The sequence below is a fragment of the Sciurus vulgaris genome, assembly GCF_902686455.1.
Source record: "Sciurus vulgaris genome assembly, chromosome: 17".
Taxonomy (NCBI): Eukaryota; Metazoa; Chordata; class Mammalia; order Rodentia; family Sciuridae; genus Sciurus; species Sciurus vulgaris.
The window spans coordinates 45686874-45711936 of NC_136478.1; the positions used below are offsets into that span (position 1 = coordinate 45686874).

The 25063-nt window shown below is 36.2% G+C and overlaps 1 protein-coding gene and 1 pseudogene across 6 annotated transcripts; one reads left to right on the forward strand and one right to left on the reverse strand.

Annotated features, from left to right (window-relative positions):
• Positions 1–25063, reverse strand: ZNF529 (zinc finger protein 529). 5 transcript variants are annotated; one of them, XM_079118034.1, is made up of 6 exons: positions 23378–25063; positions 22129–22222; positions 20587–20713; positions 13851–14786; positions 11566–11644; positions 1–6929 (listed from the first exon to the last, which is right to left on the reverse strand). In XM_079118034.1, the coding sequence occupies exons 1-5, from the start codon at positions 24010–24012 to the stop codon at positions 11571–11573; spliced, it is 1866 nt and encodes a 621-aa protein (XP_078974160.1). In that variant the 5' UTR covers positions 24013–25063; the 3' UTR covers positions 1–6929; positions 11566–11570. The 5 variants fall into 5 exon arrangements, with proteins under 5 accessions (XP_078974160.1, XP_078974162.1, XP_078974161.1 ...); XM_079118036.1 differs by lacking the exon at positions 11566–11644 and having other exon boundaries at positions 23378–25062; XM_079118035.1 differs by lacking the exon at positions 1–6929 and having other exon boundaries at positions 11097–11644.
• On the forward strand, positions 7660–9382 carry LOC306648182 (S-formylglutathione hydrolase-like; annotated as a pseudogene). Its single transcript has 2 exons — positions 7660–7982; positions 8720–9382. The product of its transcript is annotated as an S-formylglutathione hydrolase-like (transcript).

Consider the following 25063-nt stretch of genomic DNA (forward strand, 5'->3'; position numbering starts at 1 on the left):
TTGTGGCTCAGTGGTGTAGCGCTTGCCTAGCATGTGTGAGGCACTGGATTTTGTCCTCAGCACCACATAAAAAAATATAAAAAAAAAATAAAATAAAGAGGGGCTGGGGTTGTGGCTCAGTGGCAGCGCTTTTGCCTAGTATGTGTGAAGCACTGTGTTTGATTCTCAGCACTGCATATAAAAAAATAAAGATCCATTGACAGCTAAAAAAAATATTTAAAGAAAAGAAAAAAATGTGAAAAATATATATATGTTTACAGAGCCAGGTGTGGTAGTGCATGCCTGTAATCCCAATGACTTGGGAGACTGAGGCAGGAGGATTCCAAATTCAAAGCCAGCCTCAAAAACTTAGCGACAGGGCTGGGATTGTGGCTCAGTGGTAAAATGCTTGCCTAGCGCATGTGAGACCCTAGATTTGATCCTCAGCACCACATAAAAAATTACTAAATAATATAAAGGTATTGTGTCCATCTATAATAAAAAAAAAATATTAAAACAGCAACCACAAGGACAACTTAGCAAGGCCCTAAGAAACTTAGCAAGACACTGTCTCAAAATAAAAAAGAAAACGGCTGGGGATGTGGCTCAGTTGTTGAGTGCTCCTGGGTTCACCCTGGTACCAAACAAACAAGTCAGGTGTGATGTGTGTAATCCCAGCTACTTGGGAAACTGAGACAGGAGGATCACAATTTGAGGTCAGCTTAGCAAGCCTGTCTCAAAATAAAAAAGGGCTGGGAATGCAGCTCAGTGGTGGAGTGCTTGTCTAACATACTCAAGGCTCTAGGTTCAATTCCAGTACTGCAGGAAAAAAATAAAAAATAATAAAAGACATAAACTTCTGCAACCATCAACACAATCTAATTTTAGAGGAATAACAATTTTTTGCAGTGTTGAGAACTGAACCCAGGGCCTTGCACACATGGCAGATACCATATCCCCAGCCTTAAAAAACCTTTATTACCCGTCAGAACCCCCAGCCAAAATCCATATGCATTAGCAGTTACTTCCCATCTCCCCATGTCCCATTTCCTTGGTAACACTCACTAGCTTTCTGTATCTATAGACTGGCCTATCCTGAAATTTCATATAAATGCAGTCCTAAAATATGTAGTCTGTACTGGTTGGTTTCTTTCAATTAGCATATTTTCAAGGTTCATCCCTGTTGTAAGTAAGATATTTGAGTTCTTAATGTTTAATGACCTTTTGAAGAACTGCCAAAGTTGTACCATTTTATATTCCCACCAGCAATGTGCTGGCTTTCCTCTTTATTCACATCTTCACCACCACTTTTTATTATATAACTTTCTGATTACAGCCATTGTACTTGCTATGATGTGGTCTTTTGATTTACCTTTTCCAAGTGACTAAAAATCTTGAGTATATTTTCATGTGTTGATAGGCTATTTAAAAAAAAATGTTTGTAGTTGTAGATGGACAGTATGTCTTTCTTTGTTTATTTTCATATGGTGCCAAGGATCAAACCCAGTGCCTTACACATACTAGGCCACTGAGATACATCCTGAGCCTGTGATTGGCCACTTTTTGTATCTCCTATTTTTAAAAACATTAAAAAATTATTATTATTATTATTTAAAGTATTTTTAATCATAGATAGACACAATACTCTTTATTTTTTCATGTGGTGCTGAGGATCGAACCCAGTGCCTCATACATGCTAGGCAAATGCTCTACCACTGAGCCCCAGCCAAGCCCTATTATTATTATTAGAATAGTACAAATTTATGGTCTACCATGATCTTTCTCATCAAGATCTGTCGGACAAAGTTTAGGACAATTCAAGCAAAACAGTTAAAAGAGTAAAGAGAAATATGTAAATGATGGAAAGAAATGATGGAAAGAGTTAATCAAGAAAACTCTTAGAAGGAAAATAAATGAAGTTCTATGGTTAGCCAAAGTAGACAAGGATAGCTCCTTACTCTAAGATCTATCTCCAAGAGTTTTAATAATTAAGATTATTAGGGGGGCTGGGGAGATAGCTCAGTCGGTAGAGTGCTTGCCTTGTAAGCACAAGGCCCTGGGTTCGATCCCCAGCACCCCCCCCAAAAAAAGATCATTAGGGTCTTGGGCTCTAGATTAGTGGTAGAGTACTTGTTCAGCATCTGGTATGCCCTGGGTTCAATAGCCAGCATATTATATACACAGATTATTATTATTTTTTCAATGCTGGGCGTCAAACTCAGGGCCTTGTACATGCTAAGCAAACACTCACTACTGACCTACATCCCAATCCTCTCCAAAAGATTATTAACCTAAAGTTTATTCTCTCCAGAAATTGTATATAGAACGTTTGCACATAAGCCATCTTGATCTATACATCTATGATATTAGAAAGCAACAAAACTGTGCAATAAAGTAGATATTTTAAGTATTTATAAGGCCATAAATATTATTAGTCTTGGTAAAAATTAGGGAGTAGAAGAAAATGCTGGACATTGCAGAGGGACTGGTTTAAGAACTACTCGTCTGTAAATTAGCTGACAGTGGTTACAGAAGAAGGAATTTCCCCTTCCTCTCACCCATATTTCTTCATTCTTTTTCCTTGATGACCACAGACCATTGTGCCTCTGCAAATTCACATCTTCACAGTGATGAAGTTGAAAGTAGTTTGAGCACTGGAGTCACCTTGGGGCCAGACCTGCCATCTCATAGCAAATTTCATCTTTCATAACTTCATGTTCCTCACAGATGAGAGCAGATTTCATTGATGATGTATATACACTGTAAATTGGTGAAGCAGACAGCATTGCTGGACTGGCTGATGCACAGATTTCTCATCCAGACACTCTGCAGTGGTATTTTTATCATTGGGGGAGGCAGTTTCATTTGTAGAAGGGTCACTCACTAGATTAGGATCTCCTGTAAATCTTTCTGTAGTCACATCATCTCATCATGGACGCCTAACCCCAAGGGTATCCAGTTAGAGATGTGAGTAGTGAGAAATAACAGCACCTGGGGGTCCAAGAGCATCGTATCCACCCATTCTTGCCATTTTTCACTAGTTCAGTCTTCTCTCTAGTAGAGCTCTAAATCGTTTTTTTCTAGATCTCCTCCAGTTTTTTAACCTTTATTTTACTTATTTACATGCAGTGCTGAGAAGGAACCCAGGGCCTCACACATTTGAGGCATGCGCTCTACCACTTCTCTATTTTTATTTATTTATTTATTTTTGCAGTCCTGGGGATCAAATCCAGAGGCATGTGCATGCTAGGCAAGTAGTCTATCCCTGATGCTACAGCCCGAGCCCTTTATTTCTTTTTTGAAGAAATGTCTACTCAATCCTTTGCTCATTTTTTTCTCTCTGGGGTTTTGCCTTTAATTATTTTAAGTTGGCTTATTAGTCAAGGTTCTTCAGAGAAACAACCAATTGGAAATCTATATTTATATATACATATATATCACACACACATATACAGATATTCATACTATATATGTATATTTTTCCATTTTAAAGAAACAAATTAGCTCATGACATTGTGGCAGCTGGCAAGTCCAAAATCTTCATGGTAGGTCAGCAGATGGTGACATAGGGGACAGTTGTAGTATGAGTCTAAATAAACTCTGCTGACAGAATTTTAATTGGAAGAGGTCAATATTTTTTTCTATTAAGTTCTTCAACTAAGAGTCTTACTCTCATTAAGGAAGGTAATTTGCTTTACTTAAAGTCTACTGATTTAAGTGCTAATTATAGCCAAATATTATTCTTCACAGAAACATCTAGAATAATGTTTGAACAAATATCTAGATACTCTGGCCTACCCAGCTTGACACATAAAATTAGCTATTACAGCTACTGTACTTTTATTATTGGGTTTTAAGAGGTCTTTATATACTCTGTATATGTTTTATTTTTTTATCAGATATATGATTTAAAATAATTTTCTCCCATCTCATTTTCTTGGTTGTATTATTTTGCAGCAAAAATGTTATAAATTTTGATGAAGTTCATTTTATCTGTTTTTCTGTTATAACAAATTCTAAGGTAGGCTAACTTAATAAATACAATTTTATTTAACTCACACTTCTGAGGTTCAAGGGTATGGTGCCAGCATAAACTCAGTTTTGGTAAGGATCTCTTGGTGGATGATGTCAAAATGGCATGAGTACTTGCAGGAATAAGATATTTTATCATTAAAAAGGAAGCCAGAGAGGCTGGAGTTCCACAATATCTTTGGAGGACACACCCACAATGACCTGTGGATCTCCCACTAGCCTCCAGCTCCTAAAGACCCAAGGCCTCCTCCTGCCACACTGAGGACCAAACCTTTAACATATGAACCCCTGGGGAACAAACCTCATCCAAACCATAGCAATCTTAACTTTATTCCTGTTATTTGTGATTCTGTAAGAAGCTATCGCTTAACCTAAGCTCACAAGGCCTACTTATTTTTTGTTTTATAATTTTATACAACTATTATTTTATTGAGATATAATTCAAACATAATAATCACTTTTTCAATATACAATTTCATAGATTTTAGTATATTTATTAAGTTGTGGAATCATCATGACTATCTGGTTCCAGAAAATTTTCATCCTGTCAAATGGACACCCAAATACATTAGCAGTTAATCCTCATTTGTGGTCACCTCAGCACCTGGTAAATTTTGTATAATCTGTCTCTTGCCTATTCAGGACATTTCATATAAATGGACTTATACAGATATGGCCTTTTGTACCTAACTTCTTTCACTTAGTTTAATATTTTCAAGGTTCATTCATGTAGTATCTATCAGAATTTCATTTTTTGTACCAGGATATTCCATATACAGATATACCACATTTAAAAAATTCATTGAACACTTGGGGTCTTCTACTCTAGGTTATTATGAATCATATTGTTATAAACATTATGTACAAGTTTTTGTATGGGGCAGGTTTTCAATTCTCCTGAGTTCCGAATTTCAACCTAAGAGTAGAATTGTTAAGCAATTTTATAATCCATGATTAACATGTCTCTTTACAACAGTACCATAAGGTTTTGATTATAGTTACCTCTACACCAATCAGGAAGTGGAAGTGCTCAATACTTTTTTTTTTTTTTTTTTTTTTTTTTTTTTAGTGTTGGAGACTGAATTCAGGGTCTCGCACATACTAGGTAAGTGCTCTACCACTGTGCTACACCCCCAACTCACTTGGCTATTCAAGATCTCTTCTTAATATCCCATATGATACATAGGATGGGCTTTTATATTTTTACTAAGAATGAACAGAAACAGCCATTGCTATTTTAGGAGGGATGGAATTGTCTACAGATCACTTTGGATAGTGAAATTTCATTTTGCTTACTTTTGAACAATGAAGTTTTCCAATCCATGAACAGGATATATGTTTCCATTTATTTATGTCTTCTTAAATTTCTTTTAGCAATATTTTGTTGTTTTCCTTGCACAAGTCTCACTTCTTTAGCTTGTTTATTTTTGGTACTGGGGATTGAACCAGGGATGCTTTGCCACTGAGCTACATCCACACCCCCACCTCCTTTTAAAAATTCTGCTTATGGCCTTGAACTTGTGATTCCCCTGCCTCAGCCTTCCAAGCTGCTGAGATTACAGTGCTCCCATCTCTTCGGTTATTGTAATCCCTGAATATTTTTTTTTTTCAGTTGTTATTGTAATCAGAATTGCTTTGGTAATTTTCCTGTTCAGATTTTCTCTCTGCCTTTGATTTGAAAGTATAAGCTTTTATAAATATTTAAATTACTGAAAAGGAAGGACTTCTGTCTCTTTGCTGTTTTCTATATCATGGTGCCTATTTTGGGACTGGGGTTGTAGCTCAGTGGTACAGTGGGCACTTGCCTAGCACATGTAAGGCACTGAGTTTGATCCCTAGCACTACATAAAACTAAATAAACAAAATAAAGGTATTGTGTCCATCTACAGCTAAAATTAAAAATTTAAAAATGCCTATTTTGTCCCTCATTCCCTGTATTACTGTCTTCTTTTAGATTTATTTTATTTTTTAGTAGTGAAATATTTGGATTTCTTTTTTATTTCCTTTAGTGCATAACTGTTTTCTCTGTGGTTATGATGGAAATTACATTAAACATCATAACACTGCAATACTCTTAATTTGAATACTTAATATTCATACCATACAAAAAATCTCCTTTACAAGTTCATTCCCACCTCACTCCTTTCTTTTGTCACAGAATTACAGCTGTATATATTGTATGTCCAAAATCACAAACTAATATTTGAAGGCAGTAGTGTCATAAACGATGTATAAAACAAAACATGAAGTTACCAACTATGTATAATAAAACTAGCTCTCAGACTAACAATTGTGATTTTAAAACATATTAGTATTCTGGAAATAACCCAATGTACTAGAACCAGCCACCCAAAACAAAAGGTGCTATGACTGAAGAAAGAGGTGGGCAAATCCAGGAACATACAAAATGCTACTTATTAGCAGAAGCATGTCTTGAGTAGCAGCAAGATACCCCTGGGCAGGAGCAAGAGGCTTGTATGCTAACCTAGACAATAGTGGCCTGCAGCCAATTGGAACTTACCTGGGCTTTCTTGGAAACTATTTCTATTATTAAGTGTCAGAGACAGACAGTCCAGCCATCAGTTCCTGGCACAATATGCTGGTCTTATTATCTTAACTTCATTTATTCTACAGGATTTGAGTGTATGCCACGAGCACCTGGTAGGCAAGACAGTGGTTATAACCAAGATGGCCGTAGTCATGTCAAATTGGATCCTGACAATTAGTGTCATAAATCATGTTATTGTCCATGATTACAGTAATACTAGCTTTTGCAATTACCCATGTATTGAAATCTTTATTTCTTCATATGGTTTCAAGTTACTGTATTGTGACCTTTCATTTCTCTTTTTTGGGCTCCGAAGACATTTCTTGCAAGGCAAGTCTAATAGTGATGAATTCCCTTGACTTTTATCTTCCTAGATAAAGAAAAAAAAATTTAACCCTCACTTTTGAAAAACAGTTCTCTTGCATATAAGGGAGCATATATTGAAGAACTCTGTTTTCTTCACAGCAGCTAGGAAGCAAAGAAAGAGTGGAAGGGGTTAGGGTCCCAATATCCCCTCCAAGGGTATACATCCAATGATGTAACTTCCTCCCACTAGGCCCCACTTCATAAAAGTTCCACCATCTCCCAAAAGTGCTGCAGGACAGTGACCAATCTTTCAATACATGTCTTTTGAAAGAGAATTAAGATCCAAAATGTAGTACTGGAACATTGACTATTGGCCACCAAAGTCTCTTGAGAAATCTGATAATCTTGGAGAGGATGGATCCCTTATATGTTATGAGTCACTTCTCTCTTGCTACTATCAGTATTCTATCTTTTACTTTGAAAATTTGATTATAATGCATCATAATGTGAGTCTCTGAGCTCATCTTACTTGAGGTTAATTGAGCTTTTGGGATGTTTATATTCATGTATTCCATCAAATTTGGGACGTAGCTTAGTGGCAAAGTGTCCCTTGGTTCAATTTCCAGTTTAAAAAAAAAAAACAAAAAACAAACAGTTTTAAGAAAACTCCAGCCCTTCTGGCTGCTGCTTCTGTCCCCACCGCCACCCCTGCCACAGCTGTAGGATCATCTGCCTTTTGCTGAAGACAAAAAAAAAAAAAAAAAAAAAAAAACACCAAAAAAACAAGTAGCAATTGGACCGGAAAAGAATGGCACTGAAACAGATTTCCAGCAACAAGTGCTTCGGGAGATTGCAGAAAGTGTTTGAACATGACAATGTTGAGCTGAACTGCAAAATGAAATTTGCTATCTACTTACCACCAAAGGCAGAAAGTGGAAAGTGCCCTGCGCTACACTGGTTGCCTGGTTTAACTTGCACAGATTTTATATCAAAATCTGGTTATCATCAAGCTGCCTCAGAACATGGCCACACTGTCATTGCTCCAGATACCAGCCCTCGTGGCTGTAATAGTAAAGGAGAAGATGAGAGCTGGGACTTTGGCACTAATGCTGGGGTTGTTTTTTTTTTTTTTTTTTTTTTTTTTTTGGGGGGGGGGGATGTTTTACTATTTATTTTGGAAAAACAATACAATGATTTCTATTCACAGACTTGATTTTGCACATAGAAATACACACATACATGTGCACACACATACACAACAGGAGCTAACAATCAACTTGGCAGAGTTATAGGATATGAGATCAATATATGAATATTAATTGTATTTCTGTACTAACAATGCATAACCTGAAAAAGAAAGTTGGAAAAGAACCCCAAGTCCAATAGTATCCAAAAGAATGAAATACTTAAAAATAAATTTAGTAAATTTATTTATACACTGAAAACTAGAAAATGATGCTAAAAAATTAAAGATGTAAATAAACAGATCAAGGTTTTATTTATGAAATAGTGATGAGGGGGAATGTTAAGTATTTTGAGCAAGGTGGACGTTTATAGCATTGTGCATAAGAGTATTAAAGGTTCTGCTTGAATTGGAGATTAGTCCTCCTTCTAGGCATCCTGGCCCAAGACACTTTATATTAACCTTCCTCTCCTCCTTTCCCCCAGTGCTGAGGATTGAGCTCAGAGGCACTCCACCTCTGAGTTACATTCCCATCCCTTTTTATTTTTAATTTTGATATAAAGTCTCGCTAAATTGCCCAGGCTTGCCTCCAATTTGCGACTTGCAATCCTCCTTCCTCAGCCTCCCCAGCAGTTAGGATTACAGTCGTGTGCTATGGTGCTGGGTTTTAGGTGAATGCCACTGAAGATCCTTGGAAGACTAACAATAGAATGTACTTTTATGTAACAGAGGAGCTTCCCCAACTCATAAATGCCAATTTTCCAGTGGAGCTCAAAGGATGTCTATTTTTGGCCACTCTGTGGGAGGTCATGGAGCTCTGATTTGTGCTTTGAAAAATCCTGGAAAATACAAATCTATGTCAGCATTTGCTCTAATTTGCAACCCAGTACTCTGTCCTTGGGGCAAAAAAGCCTTTAGCAGATATTTGGGAACAGATCAAAATAAATGGAAGGCATATGATACAACACATCTTGTGGAGTCCTATCCAGATTCTCAGCTTGACATCCTAATTGATCAAGGGAAAGATGACCAGTTTCTTCTAGATGGACAACTACTCCCTGATAATTTCATTTCTGCCTCTGAAGAAAAGAAAATTCCTGTTGCTTTTAGATTACAGGAGGGTTATGATCACAGCTACTACCTCATTGCAACCTCTATTGCAGATCACATCAGACATGCAAAATACCTGAATGCATGAAAAACTTCTGATGAGAGAATCTCTTCATGATTATAAAAATTACAGAATTGATGAGGGAAAATATTTCAAAACATTGGATTTCATAATGCTAAAAGAACATCACTGTACTACTGAATCACCTTAATAAATAAAAAAAAAAAAAAAAAACAAAACTCCACATACTAAGAAAGCCCAAAGAAACAACTCAGAAATATATCAGAAAAATTTAACAGACTGAATTAAAAAAACTTCTGAAGCTGAAAAACAATAGCAAAATGAATTTCATAACAGTACCAACATTGAAACAATTAAGTACAACAAAGTCAAAGAACTTGAAGATGGGTTACTTGAAAACACAGAATAAAGGAGAATGAGAAAGAATGAAGAATACTTACAGGAGCTATGGGACATGATAAAAAAATAAATCTATATGTCTTTGGTGTCAGAGAGGGGCTTGAGAATGACAAAATGGTAGAAGGCTTATTTAAAGAATAACACAAAACTTTCTAAACCTGTAGAAAGATACAAATGTCTATGTACAGAAGGGCAAAAGTTCACCAATCAGATTCAACCCAGTAAGACTATCCCATCTAATGTATCCTTTGATACATTAGAAAACAAAAAGCGGGGAATAAAACCTACTGATAGAGAAAACCATTTAACCATAAAGACAGACAAAGAAAGGAACAAAAATATCTACAAAATAAGTAGTAAGCAGGGAATAATAGTACCAAATATTATCTATCAATAATTATTTTGAATATAAATCAATCTACTGTTAGTCTCAGAACTTTTCCAGTCTCTCTGCCCATTCCCTCTTTCCAAAGCCTGGCTTCTATATTTTTAGGCACTTGTTACAGCAATACCCTAATTCTGATCTCCAAAATGTGTGTTTGTCTAAGTAAGATAACATACCAAAGTCTTATAGACTATGTGATTTAAATAAAAGAAAAGTATTTTCTTACAGTTCTGGAGGTTGTTAAGTCCACAATCAAGGTACTAAATTCAGCTCCTGGTGAGGGCTTTCTTCTTGGCCTGCAGATGCCTGTCTTCTTTTGTCCTCACGTGGTCATTACTTGGTGTTTGAGCATGCAGAGTGAAATGTCCCTTAGAAGATCACCATCCATTTTAGATTAGGATCAATTCTTTATGTCTTTGCTTAACCTTGGTTACCTTCTAAAAGCCCTATCTCCAAATACAGCCACATTGCAGGTTAGGGCAGGAATGTGGGGAATCAATCACAACCACAGACTCTCCATGCATCCCTAACATACACACTAGCCTAATGCTATTCACCAATAAACAGAAGTGGGATTACTTTCTTAGGACTAGCTAACTTAAAGGTTCAGGACAGCAATAAATTGGGAGGGTCTGGAACATCAACTTGAATTTGGAAAAACACAAAGTTTCCATGTAGAATAGGGAAATTTCAGAAAGGATAAAGGGGCAAGTGAAAATGGAAACAAATGGTGAAGTGTCTTTTTTTTTTTTTTTTTTTTTTGGTACAGAGTATTGAACTCAGGGCAATCAACCACTGAGTCACATTCCCAGCCCTATTTTGTATTTTTCTTTAGAGACAGGGTCTCACTGAGTTCCTTAGCACCTCACTTTTGCTGAGACTGGTTTTGGACTTGCAATCCTCCCGTCTCGGCCTCTTGAGCTACTGGGAATACAGGCGTGTACCATGTGCCCAGCAGAGTTTCACATTTTTTTTTTTTGCACCAAAATATAGTAAAAACAAGGACAATAATTAACACAAACAGCAACAATTATTGGCTTTTGAGGTCCTACAAAATTCAAAGGAAAATGTTCATATATGACAAAGATGTAGCTATAATGAAAATAAGTGAAACAATAAAGATACATTTCACTCATTAATTTGTCATTTATTCATGAATGACTTCAAAAATTAAGTGCCAAGAAATTGAAAATGCCTATTGTTTCCATCATCAATTTTATGTCTATATACAGTTTAGGTAGCTCACTGTTTTCATTTTCTTAAATTGGAAAGGAAAAAAAAAACACACACACACATACACACACACACACACAAAGGAATATATGACATATAGTCCTAGAGTACTATGCCCAAGAACAGGAAACTTAATCAGCCTGGATATTAACTCAGAATGACAAGGAAAAGTAAGATGCAAGAGTAGTGGTGGTCACACAGTAATTCAATAGTGTTCTGTTCCATTTGAAAGATACAAAATAGGAGATTACCCTAATAAAAAAAGTTAACAACACAGATTCATTTTCTTACCGTGTAGGACATAAACTAGCCACCAACTACATATGTATAAAAATGACTTAAATAAAATACTAATAAGGAATACTTACAGAAATCATAGCTTAATATATCCATTGAGGAAGTTATTACTACTGGTGATCATATGAAACTCTGAAGAGTACACAAGTTCTGGGAAACAATTAAAAATTTAATGAATAATGGTGACAAAGTTATCTACACATAATGGTTAAATTTTCTTCTAAAAATCTAAAAACCAGTGGCTCATGATCTCATTTGATTGCATAACTTTGTCAGCTGTCATAAAACAGACAATTTGAATCATGTAAGATTATTAAAATAGGGCTGGAGTTATAGCTCAGTAGTAAAATGCTTGCCTAGCACATGTGAGACACTGCATTTGAACCTCAGCATCACATAAAAATAAATAAAGTAAAATAAAGGTATTGCATCTGTCTACAACTAAAAATATTTTTAAAAGATTACTAAAATAAAAAAGGTCTACTATTTTATTCATTTCTTTATTGGTGCTGGAAATTGAACCCAGGGTCTCATGCATGCTAAGTATGAACTCTACTTCTAATCTACTCCCCTACCCCCAAAGAGAGTCTACTGATTATTGAACTCAGGTAATTCTGAGAGGAAATAAAAAGAATCTACACCGAAAACAATTGAAACCATGGTAATATATAGTTGTAAACCCTAAGTTCAGTGATTAGATTATAGACACTGCAATAGTTAAAGGTGCTTAACAAATTTAGAAAGGCTGATTTAGAACCGGCCACAGTGGTGCACACCTGTAATCCCAGTGGCTCGGGAGGCTGAGGCAGGAGGATCTGGAGTTCAAGTCAGCCTCAGCAAAAGTGAGGCACTAAGCAACTCAGTGAGACCCTGTCTCTAAATAAAATACCAAAGAGAACTGGGGATGTGGTTCAGTGGTCAAGAGTTCAAATTCCAGTATCTCCCCACCCCCCCAAAAAAATTGGGTTTAGTACTTTTCATCAGACAATTCAAAATGTTCTTTTCACTTTGGTCCTGGCTGGTACTGCCTAGAGATAAAAAGGCTCCTTAATGGAATTGTTTTGTGATAGATATTTAAAGGAATCTATGGTGGCAAAGCAAAATAGAAATTTAAAAATAAGTCAATCAACGGATGAAATTGGAGAGATTATACATCTACAAATAAGATGAAAGCAACAGAAAACAAAAGAAAATTTCACAAATAAGGCAGGGCCATACGACTTTAAAATTATGTTCTATCTAACTAGGAGTTATAACTCTGTAGATGAAGATAAATATATCATATATAGAAACAACAAATTGGGCTGGGGATATAGCTCAGTTGGTAGAGTCCTTGCCTCACAAGCACAAAGTCCTGGGTTCAATCCCCAGCACCGCCAAAAAAAAAAAAAAAAAAAAAAAAAAAGAAGCAAAGAATTAGAATACAAAAAGACAATTGAGTAATATTACAAATAAAAAAACTGACAAAAGAACAAAAACAAACACCAAAAGCTATTAAGAGAAAACATATGGCCAAAAAGCTCACAAAATTAATTCAAATTATTAGATGAACACATATTCCACACATTTCAGACATGGATAAACAGAGACCATTATAAGTCAATAGACAATAACAATGTTAATATAAAAAGAGAAATACTTGGTAGTGTTTAACAAAACTGTTAAGGGTGTATACATCACCAATGATTGAAAAATTCCATTTTGAAATACAGAATGCCGTAAGTGTGGGAACGGATTATAAAAGGAGAGGGACACTGAATCATCCTTGATTACATCTTATATCCACAGGTTTTTCCCAGTGAAAAATCACAAAAAGGCCCTGACTCTCTCATTTCATTCAAATAATTGCCACCAGTAGAAATTTTCTGATGTTAAGTAAGATCCTCCCCCATACTAAAGGCATTCCCACATTCCGTACATTCATAGGGTTTCTCAGCACTATGAAGTCTCTGATGTTTTGTAAAAGATGAACTATGTCTAAAGGCCTTTCCACATGCCTGGCATTCATAAGGTTTCTCCCCAGTATGAATTCTCTGATGTTCAGTAAGGGCTGAACTATGCCTAAAGGCCTTCCCACAGACCTTACATTCATAGGGTTTCTCACCACTGTGAATTCTCTGATGTTGAATAAGGGCTGAAGTAAGTCTGAAGAACTTCCCACATGCCTTACATTCATAGGGTTTCTGACCACTGTGAATTCGCTCATGTCGGGTAAGTTCACTGCCTACTCCAAAGGCTTTCTCACACTCTTTACATTTATAGGGTTTCTCACCAGTATGGATTCTCTGATGTCGAGTCAGGGATGAACTATTTCTAAAGCCCTTTCCACATGACTTACATTCATAGGGTTTCTTACCTGTATGAATTCTCTGATGTCGAGCAAGTTCTCTACAGACTCCAAAAGCCTTCCCACATTCCTTACATGCATAAGGTTTCTCACCAGTGTGTATTCTCTGATGTTCAATGAGTTGTGAACTAATTCTAAAAACCTTCTCACAGTGGATACATTTGTATGGTTTCTCACCAGTATGAATTCTCTCATGTTCAGTAAGCTGTGAATGAAACCTAAAGTCCTTGCCACATTCCATACATTTGTAAGGTTTCTCATCAGTATGTATTTTCTGATGTCGAGTAAGTTGTGCATGCACTCTAAAGGATTTCCCACAAAATGTGCATTCATAGGGTTTCTCACCATCATGAATTCTTTGAATGGGAGTAATTTCTCCGACACTTCTAAAGATCCTTCCATATGCCTTACACTTATAAAACTTCCCAACACTATGAATTTTTTGGTATACACTAAGATCTTTATAAAAACTAAATTTATTACCACATTCCATATATTTACATGGTTTCACTTCAGTATGAATATTCAGTTGTAGTATTTGTGAATTATCCATCCCAGAGGTTTTCCAGCATTCACTACATTCATAGGTTTTCTTATCAGTGTGTATTCTCTGATAGTGGTCAATGTCTGGATCACAACTGAAGACTTTCCCACATTCCTTATATTCACAGGGCTTCTCACCCTCATGCATTCTCTGAGATAATGTAAGAGATTTATGGTTCTTATAATTGGGCTGTTTGTCAGAGGTGATTTTCATTCTACTGAAACATCTCCCTTTAGGTCCCTTTACTTCAATCTTGGTTTTGCTTTGCCAGTCATTTCTGAACACGGAGCTTTCAGAGTTAACAAGATGGCTACTTTCCATTACTTTCAGCTGAGAACCATTGTTTTCAAGAACATTCTTTCTTACAGATAACATCTCTGTCTCATACCTAGACTCCAAACCTGAAAAAAAAAAAAAAAAAGGAAAAACATTTTTTCCCTGTGTCACAAAAACAGAACTTATAGAAAGCAGAAGAAACAAACAATATAATTTACAATACAAATGAATGGTTACATGGGCCTGGTGGTGGATGCCTATAATTCCAGCAACTAAGGAGGCTGAGACAGAAGGATCACAAGTTCAAAGCCAGCCTCAGCAACTTAGTGAGATCCTGTCTCAAAATAAAAAATAAAAGAGGCTGGGGATGTAGCTCAGTGGTAAAGTGCCCCTGGGCTCAATCCTTGGTACCAAAAAATTAAATAAATAAATATAAATAAATAGTTAAAGTACTGTTACAAAATCCGAAGAAAGAGAATTCAGACAGTGAAAGCAGTGTAACATAACAGTGTGAGGTTTTTGATAAGTCAGTGGATCTGAAATTTAGATGTTGATCATCTTTGTAAGTTAGTTATAAGTACTGATGTTGAGGAACCAATCCAGACAAACTGAATCAAAATATATAGATACAGAACTCATCCTTAGCATCTTATTGAGGTACTATTAATGCAGATCAAAATTTCATAATCCATACATATCAACAATTCTGTGATTAACACTTTACCAAGATAAAAAGGTAGAGCTTATAAGACCTCAGTTTAATCAATTTCCTTCCTTTCTTTTAATCTCTTTTCACCTCCTAGATAAAAACACATTTCTTATCATTTACACCAACTCAAAGGGCATTTCATCTCTTAAAAATAATCTCTTTGTATGCCAGCTCCTTTTCATTATTCAGGTCTCAAAGTCAACTACCTTCAGATAGCTGACCCTAAAGTAAGTTCACTTTAATGTCTGTATTCAAATATCTGGTTCATTGCCCTCACAGTTTCCAACTATATATTCAATAGTTGTTTACTTTTATTATGCCATTAATTTCTTCATTCCTTAAACTGCACAAGGACAAATGTCTTAATTTTTTAATGTGCCAATGAATAACAGGCCCCAAGGACATAGCATGTGACAATTAATTATAGGAAAAGTAAATCACTGAATGAAAGAAATTTAAATAAAAAGAAAGTATACACAAAAAAAAATGTCAAATGGAAAACAACACCTTATCACACATTAAGCCTATACATCTTCATTTCTATTGCTCTTCCTCCTACACAGAGCCCTGATTGCTTTTCTTCATCTCACATGTCAATCAAGATGAGATATTTTATTTATTTCTCTTTGGTAACATTTTTACTATTACTCATCTATCCTTGTGAAACCTATTTTTTTCCTTCATGCTCTTTCCCAGATATTTATTTCCATTTTCTGATACTTGAAGTCAGTCACTTCTGTAGTTTCCCCAAAAAGTATCACAATATTTCAGATATCCAAAAATCAGTGTATACCATATTGTTAAACTTATGCAATTCTAAGCAAAGTCTTGTGGTTGAAAAGGAAGATATTCTAAGAGAGTAGCATGGAGAATCTTTTGTAACAAAAGATATTTTTGGACACTTCAGGTTGGCAATGAGATAAAGCTTAAGGAAAACTGAAAAGTCAAGAATAATTTCTTAAGTGAATTATGTTATGTATAACAAAGATAAAATAACTCAAATACCATAATTTAATGAGAGCAGTAAACCAGTACCAGTATCAATAAACCAAAAGCATTTCCACTTAGAAATAAAGTTCTCTACTAAATAATTGTTGAGTCAATGTAGAAATGTAATTGAAATAACAAAATTTCCCAAGAACCATGATGTTGAAATCTTTATAAATCATAATTTATGAAATTATATTAGTCACATAAAAAGATTTAAATGCTATTAAAAATAAATAAATGAAAATGACCAATGTATACATGCCACTCACAAAAACAGAAAAAAAATTTACCTGTAGAAAAGATGAAGAGGAAATTAATAATCAGAACGTGATAAAAACAGAATTAACAAACAGAAAAAAATGTAAAAGAAACCATCAGAGTGTATTTTACAAAAGTCTTATAATACCCAACCCCTATGCTAATAAAGTTGAAAATGTAGAATAATGAATTAATTTCTAAGTAAGTAGATATTAAAAACCCTAAAACCCATGAAAGTTGAAAAACATCAATTTGCTAGAAAGAGAAAAAAAATTTCAAAAACTTAACTCCCATGAACAAAAAATCAAAACCATGCCTATTACCCAGGATGTAACAATAAATCAGGTAATGAACCAGGGATCCTAGAATAAAGATCTGAATTATGATCTAGAGTAGGGTAAGTACAAGATATGCCTCGAACTGTTGTACCAGAAAGCAGAAAATATTTAAGGATGATATCAAAAGGATGCAGAAATCACCTGAGGAAACTAAGGCAGACCACCATTTTAAAAATAGGTTGTGGCTCAGTGGTAGAGACCTTGCCTCACATGTGTAAGAGACTGGGTTTGAGTCTTAGCACTGCATATAAATAAATAAAATAAAGGTCCATCAACAACTAAAAAAAATAAAAAAAAAAAAGAGGGAGAAAAAAGCTTTTGTACTAAAACATGTTAAACACTACAAAAGGCTAGAAAACACACTTATAACTAATTTAGGTGTCAGGTCTGAGACTGGGATAGCCAGAAAGCCTGTGTCAAAAAAGCATAAATGTAAAGATTAAAGGATCAAGTTAAAGGCTCATGGAGATCACCATAAGGAATTTTCCAAAATTCATATAACTGAATATAAAAGAATAAAAACTGTCTGGGTACAGTGGTGCATGCCTGTAATTCCAGACTTAGGAAGCTAAGAAAGGAGAATCACAAATTTAAGGGTAGCCTCAGCAACTTAGGGAGACCCTCAGCAATTTAGTGAGACCCTGTCTCAAAACAACAAAGAAAAAGGGGTAGGAATGTAGCTCAATGGAAAAGCACCCCTGGTTTAAATCCCCAGTGTCAAAAAAACAAAAACAAAAACCAAAAAACTGGTAGTCTAAAGTATATTGAAGTAATGAAAATCATTCAATTCATAATGAAATATAAACAAAAGATCAGAGAATTTCAAGTGTACTATTTAAGGTCATTAATTAGATAAAATAATATAAAAGATATGGTCTTCCTGCATCCTACCTTTCCTTTTCAAATTACATTTCAAGTTCATCCAAAAAAGCATGAGGTCTAAATTGCTGGTGGGATTGCAAATTGGTGCAACCACTCTGGAAAGCAATACAAAGAGTCCTCAGAAAACTTGGAATGGAACCACGATTTGACCCAGTTATCCCACTTCTCAGTATATACGCAAAGAACCAAAATCAGTGTACTACAGTGATGCAGCCACATCAATGTTCACAGCAGCTCAATTCACAATAGCTAAGTCATGGAACCAATAGATGCCTGTCAACAGATAAATGGATAAAGAAAATGTGGTACATACGCACATGGAATATTACTCAGCTGTAAAAAAGAATGACTATATGACTTGCCAGTAAAGGGAAGGATCTGGAGACGCTCATACTAAGTGAAATAAGCCAATCCCCAAAAACCAAAGGTTGAATATTCTCTGATATGTGGATGCTAACATACAACAAGGGGGGAGATGGAAGTTCAGTGAATTAGACAAAGGAGAATGAAGGGAAGGGAGCGAGGATGGGAAAAAGAAAGTAGAATGAATTGGACATAACTTTCCTATGTTCATATATGAATACACTACCAGTGAAAATCCACATCATGTACAACCACAAGAATGGGATCCTAATTAGAGTCGTTATACTCCATGTATGTAAAATATGTCAAAATACACTGTACTATCATGTATATCTAACAAGAACACATAAAAAAAATAGGTAAAATAATGACATTTTTAGATAGACTGAAGCAAAAAAAACAAAAAATGTATTTCCTGCCTACCTGAACTACAAAAACTAATACCAAAGAAAGTTATTCAAGCTGGTGGGACATTATCCTAGATAGAAGACTGGATATTCAGTATAGAATTAAAAATACAGAAAAGAATTTAAAAAAAAATGAGGGCAATAATACATGAAAAGGAATAATGAATTTAGAAACACAGTGACTTAGATGAGAATTTTCAATTGTAAAAATATTAGGTAAATTATCGACAAGGAACTGTATATAGTCATAGACTAAGACCAAAGAGATCCCTGTCTGATTACAGTTCTGAATTAGCTATTTCCCAGCATCCTCAAGCCCTTTATTCTTACACATATCACCATATACCTTCTCTACTTATTTGTTTTCTTTTGTGTTATACTTCTTAACTAGCAGGATGTCAACTTCATGAGAGTAGGGTCTATTTTGGTCTTGGTCACCATTTTAAAAAGGATTAGCATAACAGCCGTCTTCAGTGTAGAGATCAAAAAAGTATATGAACATTTATTTATATTTTGTGTAGTACAGACATATATTCAAATCTATAACAGTATACAGATGAGCTTGTTCTATTCAGCAGAATTTTAATTTGCTTCCCTAACTGTCAGACCTTTATACACAGCTTTTTGAAATGAGTATGCCAATATCACAGGGCCTCACTTTCTCCCAGACTAGCAAGGCCAGGCCTTCCCCTGCCTCACAGGCCTTCACTCACCTGGCCCTGTCTTCTTGTCACAACCATGCAAATCCTCTAGAGCAATATCCCTTCCTCCAATAAGTTGGATCATAATTGGTTTAGAAATGCAATACCCTGCTTACAATGAGGAATGTAACAATGTATGTTTAAAAGAAATTATAACCAGTTCAAAAAAAAAAATATATATATGTATATGTATGTATACACACAAACATATATATAAATAAATTATAGGGGGGTACTGGGGATTAGGCAAGCACTCTACCACTGAGCTATATTCTCAGTCCTCAAAATGATAATGATAAACACTTCATAGAAGAGAAATGTGAGGGAATTAGAAGAATATTTCACTTTGGGAATAACTATAGTATTACAACACACAGAGAAACCAGACACTTAATACAGGTCTTGTATTATTTAAAGCCATTCTGGTTCTTCATCTTGAGAAACAGTTTAATGTGACAGGTAAGAACACTGTATTTGTTGCTAGCCTGCCTGAGTAGAAAAGCTGCCTCTTGATACTAAGAGATGGTGTAAACTCCAAGATGTACCTCATATTTTTTGTCATAAGCAATCTCTTCTATAAAACAGTAATACAAAAGTACTTGTGTTATAGGGTTATTTTGAGAATTTAATGAGTCAATTATTTAAAGCTTAAGGTGGGACAAAAACTTGGTAACTGAGAGGAATATAAGTAGCTTTCTGAGGCATATTTATTTGGTGTCTATGTTGAAGACATAGCTCTCTGTACAATGGTGACCAAGACCAAAACAAACCCTACTCTCATGAAATTGACATACTGGTAGTTAATATTAAATGCAAAGTTCTTTAACCATAGTAATATTTGTGTCAGTAAATGAATATGAAGACTTCTGTTTATCAACCCAACAACGTATACATTGTAGAGGTTCTTCTAATAGTCATAAAATTGGGATATATCTTAGCATTTGTCTAACAGGGTAGATAAGAAAACAACGTAACTAATCTATAGCAATTCTGAGAACAAATACAATATAACGTCCCGATGATATGCTATATATGTCCTACAAGTCAATTCTAGCTCTATTGGAATCAAGGAAGATAGAAATGATATGAACTGCCTGGTATGAATATCAGGAAGATGTTTAGTAGAGGTATACTCAGGAATGCAACAACAATGAAACAATATCTTTGGAACAGGGAGAAGAAATTCAGTTATTTCTTAGAAGATGTCTTGATTTCATTGAATATTAGCTTATATTCCAGAAAGCATATTCTAAATTATTTGAGGCAGATAAATTTACCCAGTGAGACCAAGTTGCTGTAGTTCTCCATCATCACATCCCAATATAAGTCCCTCTGAGCAGAATCCAGATATTCCCACTCCTCCTGAGAAAAGCTGATGACTACATCTTTGAATGTCACCAATTCCTGAAACAATAAACCCAACCTTAAAGGTAAAATTCAGGGAAATCTTTTCAAGAAAAAGAAACACTGCATTATAGAAAGGGGATTAGATTTTAAACAAGTACACTGTAGATAGAAGCCTATGGTTTGGGAAATAAGGAAATTAGTACTTCCAAATCAGACTATGTATGTCTTTAGAATCCATTTAATGCAGAGAAATCTGAATGCTGTGGGATTTTATAGGTAGCCAAACATGTCTGGAAATTAATAAAATAATAAGTTCACATATTCAAAGAAATAGTGTCCATAGGCCATTGCATGTTGTTATGTGCCACTTCATGAATTATCAATAAAGGTTAAGTTTCCATATTCTTATTCCCCTGCATAAGAAAAATATCCTTAGAAAATAAGTTCTTGCAGGAAAAAATCTCTTGCAGGAGCTAGAGGTATAATAGCTTAATAACAGAACACTTGCCTAGCAAATACAAGGCCTTGGGTTCTATGCCCAGTGCTTTAAAAGATAAAACTTACATAATTCTTGAAGCCCCAAGTTCAATGCCATATTTTATGTAGCATTTCATATATATATATATATATATATATTTTTTTTTTTTTTTTTTTTTTTGGTGGTGCTGGGGGATTCAAACCTCATTTCATATTTTATATAAGAATTATTACTTCTGATGACAAATTATTTAGTAAATGCTTTTTAATGGCTATAGAGTAGCCTACCTACTTAAAAGAGCCTTACTTACACTTAAGCATTTGTCCAACAGGGTAGATAAGAAAACAACGTAACAAATCTATAGCAATTCTGAGAACAAATACAATATAACTTCCTTATGATATGCTATATATGTCATATATATAGCATATATATATAGTGTATATATATATATATTTTTTTTTTTTTTCTAATTTCAATCATCATTTTGTATGACTTGGGGCCGGCCCGTCAACATCAAATCAAATCGATCTGGAAACTCAGGTCTGTGGAGAATTTTAGAGTTTGCCCATGTCATCAAATATTCATCTGCTCTTTTTCTATATTCAAGAATATGTGGGCTGGAGTTATAGCTCAGTGGTAGAGAGCTTGCCTAGCACATGTGAGGCACTAGGTTCAATCCTCAGCATCACATAAAAATAAAAAGGCACTGTGTCCATATACTACTAAAAAAATTAGCAAAAAAAAATCAAAAAAGATATGACAAGGGAAAATCCAAGGAATCCATTCTTACTCTACAGTAGAAGACTGAACACATACGGAGTGTTGAATGTTATTTGGAGAACAGATGGGCACACAGAAGGGACACCATTTGATTCTAGCCCTTACTAGAAAATGAAAAAGTATGAGGATCTGGTATTGGTTCTTTATTATAGTTGTCATGTAGAGAATTAAGAAAAAGGAAATATTCATGAAGAAGAGAGAAATTACTTACACGGTCCATGGTTAGAACGGTGAAGAACTGGTCAGGAAATTTCACTTCTGGCATAAGAATGGGTAGAGCTCCATGGGCATGTTCCCCAGTGAAACTGATAAAATATTATTACAAAAAAAAAAAATTAAGGCCTCTGGAAATGGTCCTGGGACAACAAGAAATAAATGACACTGGAGGAAAAGGGGATCCATCTCTCTGGTCCTGTTATTAATTTAATTGGGAAGAGAAGATCTAGGAACTAGGTAAATGACTAGGTCATAATTAGGCAGGGCAATTTAGGAGAAAGTAGTCTTTTCCATAAAACAAAAATGCATTTGACATAGCACACACAAGGTCCTGGGTTAGATACCCAGAACTGAAAAAAAAAACAAAAAATGAAAAATGCATTTGACAGAACAAAAACAAACAAACTGTCCTTGAGGTGGCCAGTAAACAGCAATGCTCCTTTCCACTTCAGGAGCCTTCTCTTAAGGAACAAGAGGATCAAGAAGAAGGGGATTTGTGAGATCAGTCTGACTTGTGAGATCTTGGACTGGCTAAATAATACTATCCACCACCAGACAAGCACCCATCATACACATACACCCAAATTTAAGAGGGCAAACTAGAAAACTGCTGACTCTTCCGTGTCAGAATCACAAATGCCTATAGCCTGTCCTCAGGGTTCACGTCAGTTTCTAGAGGACACAGCTCAGGAAATACTGTGGTTGTGAAATGTGTAAATGCCTCCAAAGTTCATTGAAGGATTCCCCCAAAAATCTTCCCCAGAGCTGTCTGGGAGATCAGTGCAATTCACACCTCATGACTTAGAATGTACTTTTCTGCTTGGAACTTCCACTCTGGCCTGAAATGCACGACTTACATGAGACAGAAAAAGAGAATGGGGGAAACATGTTCCAAGAAACCACAAAACCTACAACTAGAACCTGGGTGGTCACTCACTTCACAAATGCCCTTCTGTGTTATGCACCAGGTTGGATACGGAGAATATCACAAAAAGAAAAAAGACGCCACAGACTTGTTGAAAACAGACTGCACCTTGCAGGCTCAAACATCCACGTCACCAAAGAGATGGGTCACACAACAGACCCCGTGCCTACTCACGACCTAAGGAGCCCGATTAGGCACCAGTCAGGGCACACACCAGGGCGCCATCACGAACACATTCAGCCTTTCCCTGTCATACACCGATACTCGGCAAGGACGCCGTCACAAACAGCAGCACTACCAATCCTCCTGCGCAGCTCACACGGACATAGGCTTGTGGCTCTCCGCTCCGCAGTCTCCATCCCGCTCCGCACCGCGGGGGCCTGACCTGGGTCGCCTCCACTCATCAGGCAGAGCGCCACACCACACCGGAAGTGGAACCCACGCTCCAAGTTCATCCGTGGCCCTGGGCCCTGTGGGAAACGTAGTCCAACGACCAAACGGCCAGGCAGAGCCCACTGGCCACTCAATCGGCACCAGGCTCGGGAATATCCAGGAGTTCCCAGGAACTCGGAGGAGAGCTGAGGCCGGCCAGCCGTCCCGAAACCGGCCGAGAAAGTAATCCGACACCCAGGCCACAAAGTATACAAGAGGGAGCCAGGAGTGCGTGCCCGGTCTCGCGCCGGAAGTGAACCGGGGGCGCGAGTTGCCCCAACCACTAGAAAGCTGGACCGCCGAACCCTGAAAGGGGCGCGGGAGGTCCGGCGGGGGAGGGCCGAGACCAGAACCGGGAGCCGGGCGGGGGGACGTTCTGTCTACTCCCGCCTGTACTTGCAGAACCCCGAGCGCGGTACGTGCTCGGGAACCTGAGGCTTCCTGCCCGGCTTTGTTAGTTTTTCCCCAAGAGGCCGCCCCAGCGCCGGAGCTGCGTCCCGCACGCTGGTGGACGCTCAGCATGCGGCCAGGAAGTTAGCTGGCGGCCTTTTCCAATCCGTTTCGTTTTTTGCCACCTTTCAGCTGTAGAAATTCCATGTCTCCTTTAGCTGATCATAATGGCTCTCATATTTCTTAATGTAGTTCATTTAAAAAATTTCCGATGAGCTGTTGTGTTAATGTGCCACAATTTGCGTATTCATTTTACTCTCCATGACATTTGGTTTATTTCCAGGTTTTAAACATTATGAATAAAGTTAACAACTTTCATTTCTTCTGGGTAAAATCTAGAAGAACAACTGAGTAATTGACACGTTCATATTTAACTTTCTAAGAAACCGATGCATTTTTAGAAATATTACTTGTAAAGGAGTTATGTTTAAGGCAAGTGCTTTCTGAGTTTGGTTTGATGTCCATATGTGGATTATGAGATGGGTTCAGTGGGGTTATGAATGGAATGTCACGGTGAGTTGTGGGATTCTGACGAGATCACAGGAAACTCAATGTGTCTGTACCAATGGTTATTTATTGTTGTGTTTGTACATTTCATGATGACTGAAAGTGGATCACTATGTAATACTGAGTTATTGAAAAACTCATGTGTCTCATATATGTCATTTTGCTTCCAGAATAACTGTTTCTAATAAGCAAGTAAAACATGACAGAAGTAAATTATAATTTCTAGATCACAAGGTTGTATAATTAAAAACACCATACAAACTAAAGCCAATATATTGCAATGACATATTGTTAGTAGCACAGAAGAAAAATACTTTTGCCCATACCAAAAATAGTTTGAATTTTTTCTTGCTATTACTGGATGAAATTGTGGGTGATTAACATCTTTGCACATTTAAGTCAAGTAAAAGTGCTTGAGATAGTTCTGATCACAAGATCAAACTCATAGTAAGTAAAAAAATCATTTCCTAATGAAAAACATTTACTGTAAAAATCAGTATTTCAAACAATTTAAAGTATGTAAAGGAAAAAAGTTCTTCCAACTGTCTAGAGCCTATAGTATAGTTCCTTCTCTATTTCCCCAATCTTTATTACTGAATAGTTAATCTTTTTTTGA